At 39.6% G+C, this 14,356-nt stretch overlaps 1 protein-coding gene across 1 annotated transcript in view; it reads left to right on the top strand.

Moving 5' to 3' along the window:
- Positions 1-14,356, top strand: part of plxna2 (plexin A2) — a 216,764-nt gene that overhangs the window by 171,926 nt on the left and 30,482 nt on the right. Inside the window, exons 18-22 of the mRNA XM_088007157.1 lie at positions 2,445-2,684; positions 3,416-3,559; positions 4,045-4,279; positions 6,511-6,653; positions 8,914-9,182. Coding sequence (XP_087863283.1) covers positions 2,445-2,684; positions 3,416-3,559; positions 4,045-4,279; positions 6,511-6,653; positions 8,914-9,182 — 1,031 coding nt within the window. The remainder of the gene's footprint in view (positions 1-2,444; positions 2,685-3,415; positions 3,560-4,044; positions 4,280-6,510; positions 6,654-8,913; positions 9,183-14,356) is intronic.

Below are 14,356 nucleotides of genomic sequence, written 5' to 3'. Positions count from 1 at the left end.
ACTCTGCTGGAGCTGTAATAATATGATGTAGGTTGATAAAACAGTTTAAATGTCACAAATTGTGTGCAGCAATAGTGTTCAGTTGTTTGATAATGCAGTTCAATAGTAGAAAATATTCACAGATAATTAAGCAAAAACAAGGCATCTCTTGCTTACTACTACTTTTATCCATGCACAGCAGTGGGAATATAATTTACTTTTAACGATCGCAAGCAATGCAAGAGATTAATAGATATGATATAAAGACATTTAAAGAGCCCTAATTAGCAGGCATTGGCTGGAATAAAGTTCTCACAGTATAATAACCCTGAATAAAAATACCATAAATATTACAGTATTTATACAAAAATGTTAAATATCTATATGATACAGGCTCTTACGTTTCAGTTACTTGTGAAAGTTGGACAAGTTTGCTCTTTGTTTATAATGTTTATGGTCACAATTTGTAGGTGCAGCCAAGATGTTTAGAAGATCTGTTTCAGTGGCCTAAGCATTGGGTCTGCTTTTTGCAGATAATGAGGCTTTTTGCAGATAATGAGGCTCTTTTGGCTTCATTAGAGTTGTCTGTTGTGAAGATAGAGCTGAGCCAAAAGCCAAAGCTCTTGATTTGCAGGTCAGTGTATTTTTCTACCCTCATCTGTAGTCACACGCTCTGCATAGTGACAGAAAAATCGAGATTGCAGATTCACACAACCAAAATGAGGTTCCTCCACAAGGTGTCCAGACTGGACCTTACTCAGCTGTTTCTGAGCTAACCTATGAATGTCTTGGGATTCCCGCTGAGGAACTGACCCAAACAAAAGCAAAATGAAGCTAACTGAATATCTTAAATACAAATGATGTTATGAAAATTAGCTGCTTTAATTTATATAATCAAGACAGCCATATTGGATTTTTATGTTTGGTGAGAAACCCACAACATTCACTTGAGATTCTGACTTCCAGCTTCAACCAATTAAGCAAAGCCGCTGTATTGCCATGTTGCTTTTTTTAAATTTTTTTTACTATAACAACTGGCCTAAAGCGCAAACAAACAAACACAAAAACAACATCAACGTTTTGAACTAGGTCTACAGCGCTTATTGTGCTGAATATTTTTTCCTCTTGCTAATATGTTTTTTACAATTAGTAGGGCTATCTGCTCAGAAAGCCAGCCAGCATCAAGCTCCATAACAGACATCTGGCTTATATCTAGCCAACTGTAGGTTTACAACAGCACAGTGTTGATAACAGTAATGTTTTCTTAGTTTCCACATGCTGACTTATGCGTTTCACAACCAGAAACATGTTCAAACCGGAAGCCAAAGTTGTCCTTTTCATATGCAAGATAAGTGTGTATTCTTTTTCAGCCAGCTGCACTCAGTGATTGGAGACAGGAAGCTGGTTACTCCGGGTCTTTCTGCTGCATCCCATTTAAAGAACTTTTTTTAATGTAGGAAATGCATGACTGGAAATTTTTGTTTAGTTTTGAAAGTAAAACCTTTCTACACCTTGATGCCATCCACCCGCCCTATTAATTGCTTATCGAAGTGACCATTAGTTGCAATCGAAGTGCACTGATCTCAGCACATGAGGATACTTGAAAACTCTTGTCTTGTTTGTAAAGATGCCAGTCCCTTCCTTCAATTGTGCTCCTGCAGCTCACCTTACCTCATGCTGGCAAAATCCAATCGGTGTACCTTACATAGATGAGTTTGCATCGATCTCCCTCGCTTTCTCCACAGCAGCAGACAACAGGTAGGAGGCGGGGTAGCTGCTGCAGTTCGCTATCTTTGATGATATTTAGCTCTAATTAAGTTTTTTCCCCAGAGAGAGAGCTGGAAGGGAGCGAAAGGAGATAAAAAAGAAAACTCTGTAAGCAGAGTGCTGTGCTGCAATCAATCCTGTCTCCTCTTTCCCTCTGCTGCTGAGCCAGGGAGGATGGATGGAAGGCGGCTCTCACATCTGGGCAAACTGGAGAGAAGTAATAAAAGAGCCATAGCTCAAGCTCTACCTGAGGAGACAGAGGAGCGGTGCCTCCATCCTTTGTGGATGTTGTCCTCAAGTGTTTTACAGTGAGGCAATAGCAGCAATTTATTTCCAGTTTTATAGAGGCTTCCTCCACAATAAAGATAGATTTAATGGCAGCAAGTAAATTCCTTTTCCTGAAAAGAATTGAGATTTTATGTGTCAATTATTAGGCTGGTTAGCTCCCTGTGGAGTCCATGCTGGCAACAAAGTGTGTTACTTAAGAACTCGGCTTAGGTTATTAGAAATAGATGAGTTTAGAAAGGATGAGGCTTAGCATTTTATTGTTGAGCCAGAGAAGAGAATCTGGTTATTGCAGATGTTTAAATCACACCTTGATTTCAGAGTCTCTTGGCTGTTTTGTTGCTTAATGTGTACGCTGCACGGCAAAAAATGAAAGATGCTCCTCCTCTGTTTCATACCCTCTCCCTGCGTAGGTGTGCAAAGTGCTGAACAGCACCGCCATGAGCTGCTTTGCTCCCTCCCTCATGGCAGAGTACCTCCCAGGTTTGGACGCAGTGAAACACGCGGATGAGTTTGGCTTCATCTTCAACAACGTCCAGGCGCTGCTGGTCTACAACAACACCAACCTTGTATACTACCCAAACCCTTTCTTTGAATCCCTCAGCACCTCAGGTATCCTGGAGCAAAAGCCTGGTTCACCAATCATCCTCAAGGTAAAGAAGAAGGAAAAGAAAAAACTTTTTCACAAGTTTGCATGCTATAAAACTTCAATAAGAAGATTTTAGAGCTTAACTGTATTCAACCCTGATTGAAAAATGGGTGTTGTCATATAATTTGCAATTTTGGGAGAAAATCTGTTGGAGCCTGTAGAAATGTGAGACTGTGAAAGATGTTCACCTTCCAGCAGGAACCCTAAACACACAACAAAAGCTACAAGAGAATGCTGTGCACCAAGGCATGTAGTCAAAGTTCAGACCTAAAACCAATTGAAAAAATAGCAGAAAAACTGCAGCCTCTCTTAAATTTTAGCTCCTTTGCTGAGGAAAATGTTCAAAGATGGGCTTGTGCCTGTAAGCAGAAGACAGTTGTAAGTCATTTCTCTTTGTTCAAAACGTTACTTGTCTGTATTTTTAATTTCACTGGATTGTGGCATCAGCTAATTTCCATAATAATTTTGTTATTTCTTGGTAACAGAATGCATCAGGTAATATAATTCAGTCATTTGTCTCAATCATCTGCTGTTGCTGCACTGTGAAACATCTAACAATGTCAGATCTAAAACCATATTTCGCACCAGCTGGGTCTAAACCAGTGGAATGTAATTAGATGGCAGATTGGCTTTTTTGGGCTCATATAAAATCTGGGATTTTTTTTTTTCTTTTTCTGTCTGGGTTTTTTTGTGTGTCTGAGTTTATTCTCTCTGCCTCTCCCTGTATGCCTACAGGGCAGAAACCTGATTCCCCCAGCGTCTGGAGGGGCGAAGCTTAACTACACCGTACTGATAGGCGAGACTCCCTGCTCTGTCACCGTGTCTGAGAGCCAGCTGCTATGTGAGCCTCCCAACCTCACAGGCCAATACAAAGTTGTGGTCAGTATTGCTTTGTTTCCTTCTCTTCTCGTTTGACTTTCTGCATTTGTATCTTTCGTTGACCCTCACTTTCCATGTATCCCTGTATTTGTATTTTTTTTCCTCAGTCCCTGGCCTTTACTCTCTATTATTTGTGTTCTCATCATTGCTCATGCAGCTGAGGGAATGGGGTCAAAAGGGAGGGCAGCTCTGGCTGTCAAAAAGTTCCGGCTAAAACCGCAGCAATTATTATTACTTGCCTGCTCAGTTATTGAGTGCATGGCCCACGCTAATTCCCTCTCAACAGCAGCACACAGGTAGCCGTGTGTTTACACTCGGCATCAGTGTAAGCCAACAGTATTCACTCTGGCTTTACAATAATTAGGGTTCTACATGAAGATCCCACTGTGATGCAAGGCAATTTAAAAAAAAAAAATTCAAATGTCATCGAGACACAAGAAAAACAATTAATGTTGTAGTTTTTAATCATGTACAACTATTTACAGGTTCAAGTTGGAGGCCTCCACGTGTCTCCAGGAGCGGTGCACATCATGTCCGACAGCCTCCTGACCCTCCCCGCCATCGTTAGCATCGCAGCAGGTGGCGGTCTCCTCCTCATCATCGTCATCCTCGTACTCATCGCCTACAAGCGGAAGTCGCGGGAGAACGATCTCACCCTGAAGCGCCTGCAGATGCAGATGGACAACCTGGAGTCCCGCGTCGCTTTGGAATGCAAAGAAGGTTGATGTCAGAGCCGCACAGCCTGAACTCAGTCAGAGTTCATGCCTGATTTTAAAATGAGAATGCTCATGGACCTTTTAGGCCTTCGTAATCTAATTATACACCATCATTTAACCGTCCGTTCCATAACATATGCAAGTGAGGGGTTGTGAGGAGCACGTTTCCATTGACGATAGAGTAATCACATGAGCATAAATGTGTGTTCGAGAGTAATGTACAGTAAGTAATTTACTGCCGGTTTGTGTTCATAAATTAATGCTGTTAAATTATCTCCAAATCTAGGCCAGTGAGTCATCCTGGTTGTTTATTTCAACAGATTTAGTTAGTTTCCACTGCATGCGACCCATCATGCATTAAATTAGATGTTGGCATTCAGAATATTAGATTCTGAAAAGTGTCTACAGGCCTCGACTCAAACTGGCTCAAAAGTATTTATCATCCAGATCAGGGTTTCCCAGACTTTTCCATGTCATGTCCCCACAAACAACATTAGCTTCTAGGCAGGGGATGCTTTTCCAAACCCACAATGCTACAAAAGCTACAAAACATCAACTTTTAGAATGTTTTTTTATATCACTTTTATTTAATATTCAATAATTACGGCACTCATTAGTGTAATGCTGCTTCATTACTTTTGCTTTTAGTTGTATGACGTCTTAGGGTTTTTTGGCTGCTGGTTGTTTTTTCTTTTTTCAGACTTGTCCATTTTATGCTTGCTACGCTACCCATACACAATCAGATTTTAATTACTTAAACTCATGTTTTCTATGAATAATTGAAAAACACATATAATAAGAAAAATTATTGGATTGAGTTTTTTGATTTGATTTATTATTTTATTTTATTTTTTTTATATTTTCTTTCCTTCACCCTCTCTTGGCCTATCAGGGGCCCACGGCCCCCACTTTGAAAAACTCTGGTCTAGTCCAAGTAACCCCAACATGACTCCATAAAGAACTAGACTATTCCCTTTTTTAAAACATAGTGTCAAGATATTCAGTATTGTGAAGGCTTGATATAAAATGTCTTTTTTTTTCATAAAATTTTTGTGCAATCTTCTTAGCCACACAATGCTGACCTCTGACTTTTAGAAACAAAACTGAGCCTTACTCAAAAAAGAACATCCAATAATCTTCCAAAGGCTGTGAAATTGATTGTAAGTGTCTCTATTGTTAGGCGCTTAATTCTGTCAAACACTCCTCGGTCCCTTGTGTTTCAGGATAAATATAGGTCCCAGTAGTTAATTTGAACTCTGACTCTCTGCATGCAGACAGTACTCCTAATCACCTCCACCTGACCTCCAGTTATCACTGTTAACAAGCACAAAACAATCAGTAATGGAAGGGACAGTATAGCCACTCATTAAGATGGCAAAATTAGCTCAATCTCTTGCACTTTCCAGAGGATTTGATCAGCCAGAGAAAACCTTGTTAGCTATCCCCTCCAGCCGCCGCCTGACCAGCTCCCCCAGTGTTATTAAGCTGTGAAAAAAAATGTGAGCAATTGTCAAATGACAGACAGGCGGCTAGACACAGAGGAGGCAAACAGAGAAAATCACACAGGCAGCCTAGGGAAAGGAGAAGATTAATGTTTTAACCATTAGCAGCGACCAGGAGAGTCCTGCCTCGCAGGCCGGATTTAGATAGGTGCCCAGGTTCCCCTGCAAGTCCCTGCAAGTCGCAGGGGTACTGTGAGGCCAGGAGACCAGGACTAAGATGGTATAACTGGGTTTAGAGAAGGGTGTTAGGGGACCGCTGCTGTTCATGTGATAGGCTACAGGCAGGGAGGCTCCCCAAGGGCAGCCCAGACGAGCAGAAGGGCCCTGGGCCTCAACGAGACTGAGTCAGGATGGAGCCAATTAACTGGCGCTCACCTGTAGCCTCACACTGAGACGACACAATCTTTTGGGGCCTTTGCTTTAGCCAATTTACTGGCTGGGAGATAAAAATGAGCTGGGAAAATAGACGCAAGTGTGTGTGTTTGTGAAAGAGAGAGTGTGTAGTTTTTTTAAAGAGAGAGATGTGAAAAGCTGAGATCCTCTGACGTGAGGATGATCTTGAGCTTTCTGTCATCCTCATCATGTGGGCAGTAAGCACCATAAAGATAAGAAGGATTCTCTTGTTTGGTCCTTGGGGATTAAGGAGCAGTTTTATTTCTAAGATGCATTTCTCACGCATTTCTCAAACTGGTCTGTTTTTCAGTTGTTGTTTTTTTTGTTCCCTCTCTACCAGCCTTTGCAGAGTTGCAGACAGACATCAATGAGCTTACCAGTGACCTCGACAGGGCCGGTATCCCCCATCTGGACTACAGAACATATGCCATGCGAGTCCTCTTCCCCGGCATTGAGGATCATCCTGTCCTGAGAGAACTGGAGGTAACAAACTACAGAAGTTGAACAAAAAAAAAAAAAAAAAATAGGAAGAAAGATAACTGAGACACAAAGGCAGCTAATGCATTAAAAAATGTCAGAGTTAGAGTAAGGTTGAAAGAAACAAGGAGAGCTGAGCAGTGTGTCTCATGTCACCATCCCTGCTGTAGCGTAGCCTCCATAACCACAGAATTGCTCAGTGGGAGAAAAGGATACCAGTCTGCCAGTTATGCTTCCTACTCTGTGGTCTGACACGCATGCTTAGTCAGTCTTGCTGGCCAGACTACACACACACACACACACACACACTCATGGCTCCCTCATGGAAAACAGGGTCCCAGCACATTGCTATTTCATCCACCAGTGGCTGCAGTATGAGGGGTAATGAAGTGAATAATTCCCACTCCTCAAGTAGGAGTGTGGACTCTTCCACTGAGATAAAAACTGTCCGTTTAAGACTTTTTGCTCCTTTTCACGGGGGGATGGCAGCGCTGGGAAATGACTTTGGTTCTCCAGATATTTGCAGCATTTAATTTTGTGGGATGCGCCGCGTTCAGATAAGGACGCTGTAAGGAGATCTATAATCGCTACCCATATCTTATTTGAAGATCAACATTTGTCCAGTGGTTTAAGTCGGGCTTAGTTAAAACTTTTTTTAAACCAGTAGATGGGTATGGAAAAAATACAATAAAGAATTACTACCCCATCTCATTCAGTGCCGATATAAAATATATATAGTACAATTCAATCCGGGTCAGTTATATAACATAATCATTTAGTCAGATGTACATACAAAGAGAAAGTCCAGTTCAACATTTTCATGATCAAAATTGCTGAATTTACACTTTTTCTGCTCAAATACATGGAAGGAACTACAGGACCAGGCAGTGATGAACTGTGTCTCACTGCCACTGATGGCACTGTGAAAATGGGGAAAGTGAGGCAAACAGTACCATGCCACACTGATAGGGGGCAGTGCTGAACCCCATTTGCACAACGGGCAACAGATGTGACTCTTCTGTGCATTGAAAAGACTGAAAACAATCGGAAAGCTACAAAAAATACAGTTGGAATAGAACCATTGCATGGCAGCCCTCCTCCTTGGTGATTATCTCTATTAATGCAGGCAAATTTTTAAACACCACGGCAAACAAGAGGGAATTTTACAACTGAGTTACAGGGTTATTTGTGGAGGAGGATAGGTCACATGCTCATACGCAGGCTGGTGAGATCATTTTCAGTTTTAATGAAAACAAAATTCAAGTTCAACCAACAAAAACCAAATAAAAACACATGTAGTAAGATAATAATTTTGATCTTTTAATGACTATTCTTTTGTGTGTTTTTGCCATTAAATTATTGAACAGTTTGTTATTGAGTAAGGCATAATTAAAAGCTTTTAAAATAAGTAATGTGGCAGTTTAGGTCAAAACTCGAACATAAACGTTTGTTTAGGTTTAATATATTTTAATATTTGACTCCAGAGGAGTCAGGAGCCTCACGTCACTGGACTGTCAGCACTGAAACTGGAAGAACAGGCAGAAAGAACCACTCACCCAGATGTATTTTCTACTGGAATGAAACACAGACATGCAGAAACTCAGATAGAGGCAAAATTCAAGAAAAATAAAATAAAAGCTATACAGAGGGCCAGGAGTACTTTCTACTGAAAAGAAAAACTAGGAGTACACGCTTTTAAAAGCAGAAATAGCTCCATCAAAAGTTTTCCTTCACTTCCTTCAGGGCCTAAAGATCCTGTGATTAAATCTTACTGATAGTCCTGCTAAAAACCTATCTTTTTAAATCGGCTTTTGTTTAATTTTACTTTGTGTATTTTTTATTCTGTTTGTTGAAACACTCACTTACTCATTTACTATAATCATACATTTGAAAATGTATGTTCTTGTAATAAGCCAGACCTTTCCATCCAAAGAACTCCATCAAATAATTTATGCAAACTTGGAAAAAAAATTTCTTTTCATTGTTAGATTTATTTCTTGAAATCATGACATGACTGAAAATGAAATGCCTTAGTGAAGACACAATGCTTTTTTATTGGGACTGTGGTCAATAACTGAGTCTCTTAAAAATATGAGCGATCATTTTGATGCCCTTGGAAAAATGTTTTTTCATTAGACTTGGTCCCAATAAACTATGAAGCGCGCCATAGTTGGGAAGAAATTGCTCTATTATCAGTCATAACCAGGGAATAACGTTGGGTTCTCATTAACCTCTGCATGTGTTGTGTTTCCTTCTTCGTCTTCAGGTGTCGGGCAACGGCCAGCAGAATGTGGAGAAGGCCCTGAAGCTGTTTGGTCAGCTCATCAACAACAAAGTGTTCCTGCTCACCTTCATACGAACGCTTGAGATGCAGCGCTCTTTCTCCATGAGGGACCGCGGCAACGTGGCCTCGCTCATCATGACGGCCCTGCAGGGGCGTCTGGAGTACGCCACTGATGTTCTCAAACACCTGCTGTCGGACCTGATCGACCGCAACCTGGAGAGCAAGAACCATCCCAAACTGCTGCTGCGCAGGTAACTCACATCGATTTGCTTCGCCTAAAAGGCTTGATTAAGTTGTTTATCTATTGCACTTTATTAGGCAGGTTTATAGAAAGCATTACGTTGAAAGGCGCTAAAGTGAACAAAGAAAAGCTATTCTATTCATTTCTGTTTTCATTCCGACTTTAAAGCAGTTCAAGGAGGTAACACAATCAAAGAAGTTCAGGAACAAAACATAAATAAAAGCCTCTTTGTTATCATATTCCTATCATAATTAGGAAGAGCTTTAATCCTTTGTAATGCTGTTTGTGTTATGTAACCGTTTCTGAAGTTTAATTTAGACAAAATCGAACACACACAGGCTTATTGTGGATCCTGCCTCCTGTGCGGTTAGTTGTGCAGACACCAAACGTAGAGTCCTCATTTAAAACCATGGGAAAAAGTGTGGAGCCAGCAGGAGGATGTTGATCCGTATTGACAGACAGATGAGGATTCATTTAGAGCTGCATGTTCCTTACCCTTTTTCCTTAATGCATTCTGATTTTCCCGAGGAGAGACATTTCGCAGGAAAGGGCTTGTAATAAGAGCTATTGTACATCTTCAGTTTGCCGAGATAAATGACATGTAATATTCACATCAGAGGAAACATCTGAATTCTCTACATTCTCTCTGTTTCGGTCTCTCCCACTGCTCGCTCTTAATGCCAGTCTCACTTATGCTTCAGGCTCGGTCTCCTTATGAAACATTCAGATCTAGTTCAACTTAACTTTTTTCGCTCTCTCTCCTTCCCTCTTTTTGTGGATCCAGCATACATTGTGCTGCTCGGGAGCTGGGGGATGATGTATTAAAATTTTAAACACCTACCGAGTCCTTTCCTCGGTGTCCTCAGCTGCTTTTGTTGGCTGTGTAGACAGGAATGGATGGACAAACAGCAGCCAGCTCAAAAGATACGCACCAAACGCATATAAACCTGAAAAGCCCAACTGTTGGGTTTGATTTTGATTATGGTTACATGACTAACAGGCAGAGACAGTGACAGCAGGCAGATGCTATAGTTTAGACAGCATGTTCATTCTAATGTTCCTTTATTGCCTGTATTTGAAAAGTCAACAATACGAGCAAATAGCTGCAAGGCAGAAACCATTGCTTAGGAACAGAGGGGGTGAATGAAGGCAGCGTAGCTTCAAACGACCCAGATAAAGTTATTCCACATGACAGCAGGACCCCACGTCACCTCTAAGTTTTCATTATCTCATCTCATTAGAAACACAGTGGTACATAATCCTGAGGTTTGTTCTATTGCTGCCTGGAGGGGCACATGTCCTACAGTTTTTACATATCTTCCATTTTATGTGAGGAATTTAAGGGATTACAGATTTGACACGGCTCTTTGCTGTTGTTGCCGTCTTTATCGCTTATTTAGAGCAAAGCCGACTGCCGAGCCAGTCGACTGATGTACGCGCATTTAACCCGCACATAAACACACTCATCTGTGATGACGATCAAACGGAAGGTGTCATCAGTTTGCTTGCATGCGGTGTGTTTTGTTTTCTTTTTGGTTATCATTTTTTGAGTGTACTGGTATTGTGAAATATTAATTTAACCCTCTATGGCATGACTTTTTTATTTTTTTGGGGGAAAAATATTTTCCTGCATTCTTTGGGAGCTTGTTGGCCCTTAATTACATATCAATCATAAAATTGGACCCTGACACCTCCCGGAACCGGATTTGGGTTTGTTGCCTCAGGGCAACATTGCACTACAAGGAGTCTAAAATGCCAAGATTTCTACAGTGTTTATGAGAAATGAAATACAAATAAAATAAAAACTATATTCATAAAAAAACTTTTTTTGACAAAAATAAACCAGACATGGTCCAACTCACCAAATATAAAATAAACAACTTACTTTCATTAATGCCCTGTTGCCCTGAGGCAACAAACAAAAAACACAGTTTTAGCATATAAATTATAAAAAAAATTGTCTTGAAATGATCTATAATGCTTTCTATAATGCTTCATAACTTACAAGTAGGAGGCAAGGTGTAGCATGCACCTCCGCTTCATAAAAAGGACTGTTCCTCTTTTAAATAAAAGGTCACATGAACCTCAATACCTCTTATATTTGGACAAAAATATGTCTGGATGTATTTTAAATCATCAACCCCCAAAAATAAAATAAAGGAGCAATGTGAGGTACAGAAATGTGGTTTGTTGCCTGAGGGCAACGCCATGCCATTACACCACAGAACTGCTAATTGGTAATTGAAGTAAAGTAGCTTCGATTTCAAAGAAGCCTACATTGAAGTCGATTGGCAAATGAACATCACAAAAGAGGAAGGCTCTTGTTGTCTCACTGCACCCCAAGAGATGCATAACCTACAAAAACCGCTTCTGTCTGGTTTCGAACCAGAGACCTTTTGCGTGTAAAGCAAACATGATAACCACTACACTACAGGAACTGAACTTCTCTGCTTTGTTTCAGTTTGAGGTTCCAAAGTTGATGATGTGAGATGCAACGCATGGACATTTTAACTGAGGTTTGCACTCAGATGCCTGGATTCTGAGTACAGACCATGACACCACAGAACCCTTGTTGACCTTTAGTAAACACCTGTGATGTATAGAACATGCAAAATCTGTTTCTGACTGGTTTCGAACCAGAGACCTTTTGCGTGTGAAGCAAACGTGATAACCACTACACTACAGAAACTCATGGTCTTTGCAGTGTTCCTGGTAGATGATCCAAATTTTGTTAGAGACTAACGTCAATGATGGGCATGGAACAATGTCAAATACTTATACCAAAGATCCTCTCAGAGAGCACAGTAACTTGGTGAACAAACTGTCAGACTTATACTTGTGCCTAATTTAACATTACAGTCCATAAACTAAGCCTGGGATCAAAAAATTGTATTGAAGATGTCATTAGCAGAGACAAATGGTTCTACAGAGACTTGGCTAAATGGCTATAAAATAAAATCAATACTTACAAATAAAAGATGGTTCAAAAATAAAATTAACACATTAAAATAGAAAATATCTCTGAAATACAATCAACACTTGAAAATTAAATATGGTTCAAAAATACAACCAACACTTCAAAATACAAAATCTCTGGAAAATAAAATATTATGTATGTTGTTTTGGAAAACATTAGAATATAAGCACTTTTATCAAATCTTCATTGTGGTAAGATCATGTAAGTTCTTCTTAAATCCATGGAAACTCAACAGTTTGTAAGGTAGGTGAGTTAGCTCAGCAGGTTAGAGCACAGTGCTGGTAATGCTGAGGTCATCGGTTCAAACCCCGTATGGGGCAATTCATGTCTAAGGTCTTTCAGACAATCAACACTTCAAAATAAATAAGGGTTCAAAAATAAAATCAACACTTCAAAATAAATAAGGGTTCAAAAATAAAATCAACACTTCACAATAAATAAGGGTTCAAAAATAAAATCAACACTTCACAATAAAAAATGGTTCAAAAACAAAATCAACACTTCAAAATAAAAAATGGTTCAAAAACAAAATCAACACTTCAAAATAAAAAATGGTTCAAAAATAAAATCAACAGTTCAAAATGTATAATGGTAACTGTTTCTGTCTGTTCAGTCCATAAACTAAGCCTGGGATCAAAAAATTTATTGAAGATGTCATTAGCAGAGACAAATGGTTCTACAGCGTCAATACTTACAAATAAAAAATGGTTAGGAAGCGCATTACAAACCTTTAGTTGAAATGGCGCGTTAAATTCAAGTCTCCATTACAGACCAGAGAAAACTAAAGAGAATGCAACGTTGTGTTAATCCATTTGAGGAGCCGGTAGTTTGTCTGGAGGAAATAAATGACGATCCAAAAGTTAATTAGACTGTAACATGCGCAGTCCGCTGCTCAACCACTCCGCAAAAAAAGTCTAGCGCGACACACATCTTCATTCACAGTCTTACTTGTAAATCGATTTTTCTTTTCTTGGACGTTTTGATGTTAGCTTGTCGATGTCTCAGTTTTATTCGCTGGGAAAATCAATAAGCAGATTGAGGTGACTCTGCTGGTCTCTAGTGGCGAGAAGCCGTAATGTTGGCTGGTAACAATCGGATTGCATTATGGGAGATGTAGTTTGTAGTCAATTCATGCTCAGAACCTATTTTAAGTCAATCATCGGCCTATAAAATGCTGGGGCGGGCCACATAAAATGACATGGCGGCCGGGCCTTGAGTTTGACACGTGTCAATAGAGGGTTAAAACATTTTCAGTTATTTTGTACAAGTTTTTTTTTTTTTTTTTTTTGCTTTTTAGTTAAATTTGCACATATAAATCATCAAACAAATGTTGGCTTCAGACAAAGATAACCTTAGTGGATGTAAAATGAAATGTTCAAATGATGATTTGAATTTATTATGAAAACAGTAATTTAAATCAAACTATGTGACATAAATGCAGTGGTTACTTGTGTCATCCATGGTATCAAGCAATCGAAAAGGAATTTTGGGCAACTCTACTTCATATAATTGCTTCATTTCACTCCAATTTGAGGTTTTTAAAGCAGTACTGAGATTTCATGCCGGTTGTCACAACATCACAGGGTCTGAACTTTGATTAGACCATTCCACAGTTTCCTTTTCTGCTATTCCAGGTTGGTCTTGCCAGTGTTCTTAGGATCATTATGTTGCTTAATAACCTAAATGTCCTTCAGCTTAAGGTCATGAATTGATGACCGAGCAAGTTCTTTTCCTCAGAATGGGTGCCACAAGATTTTCTGGTATGGAACAGAATTTATGGTCAAATAAGTTTTCCAGGACCTAAAGCAGCCAAGCTGCCTCAATTATGGTTTGATTGTCTGGAATGCTGATCATTTCACGCCAGATGCACGTCTTCTGAACGTTTTAGTTTAAGTACCTGCTAGTAAAAACATGTGGGGTTCAATTTACGTCAAAGAGGAATTAAGTGAAATTGTATTCCAATTTTTCTATCGTTATGGCAAAAAATAAATAAATAAATAAATAATAAATTCCACAAACTAATAAGCTGCTTTTAGCCATGTTAGATGTATGTGCTTATAATGAGGGTAATGGTGAAAAATTACATCACAATGATGCTATAATTGAATTCAGTTTTACAGACGTTAGCCAAAATTTCAAGAAGAATGTATTGTCATTGAGAAAATTGCAGAACAGAAAATGCAAGGGTTTCCTGTTTTTGTAATGTT

This window comes from Poecilia mexicana, unplaced genomic scaffold, assembly GCF_051168715.1.
Source record: "Poecilia mexicana isolate PSO_F unplaced genomic scaffold, ASM5116871v1 scaffold_7, whole genome shotgun sequence".
Lineage (NCBI taxonomy): Eukaryota > Metazoa > Chordata > Actinopteri > Cyprinodontiformes > Poeciliidae > Poecilia > Poecilia mexicana.
This window is presented reverse-complemented; position numbering and strand designations above follow the sequence as displayed.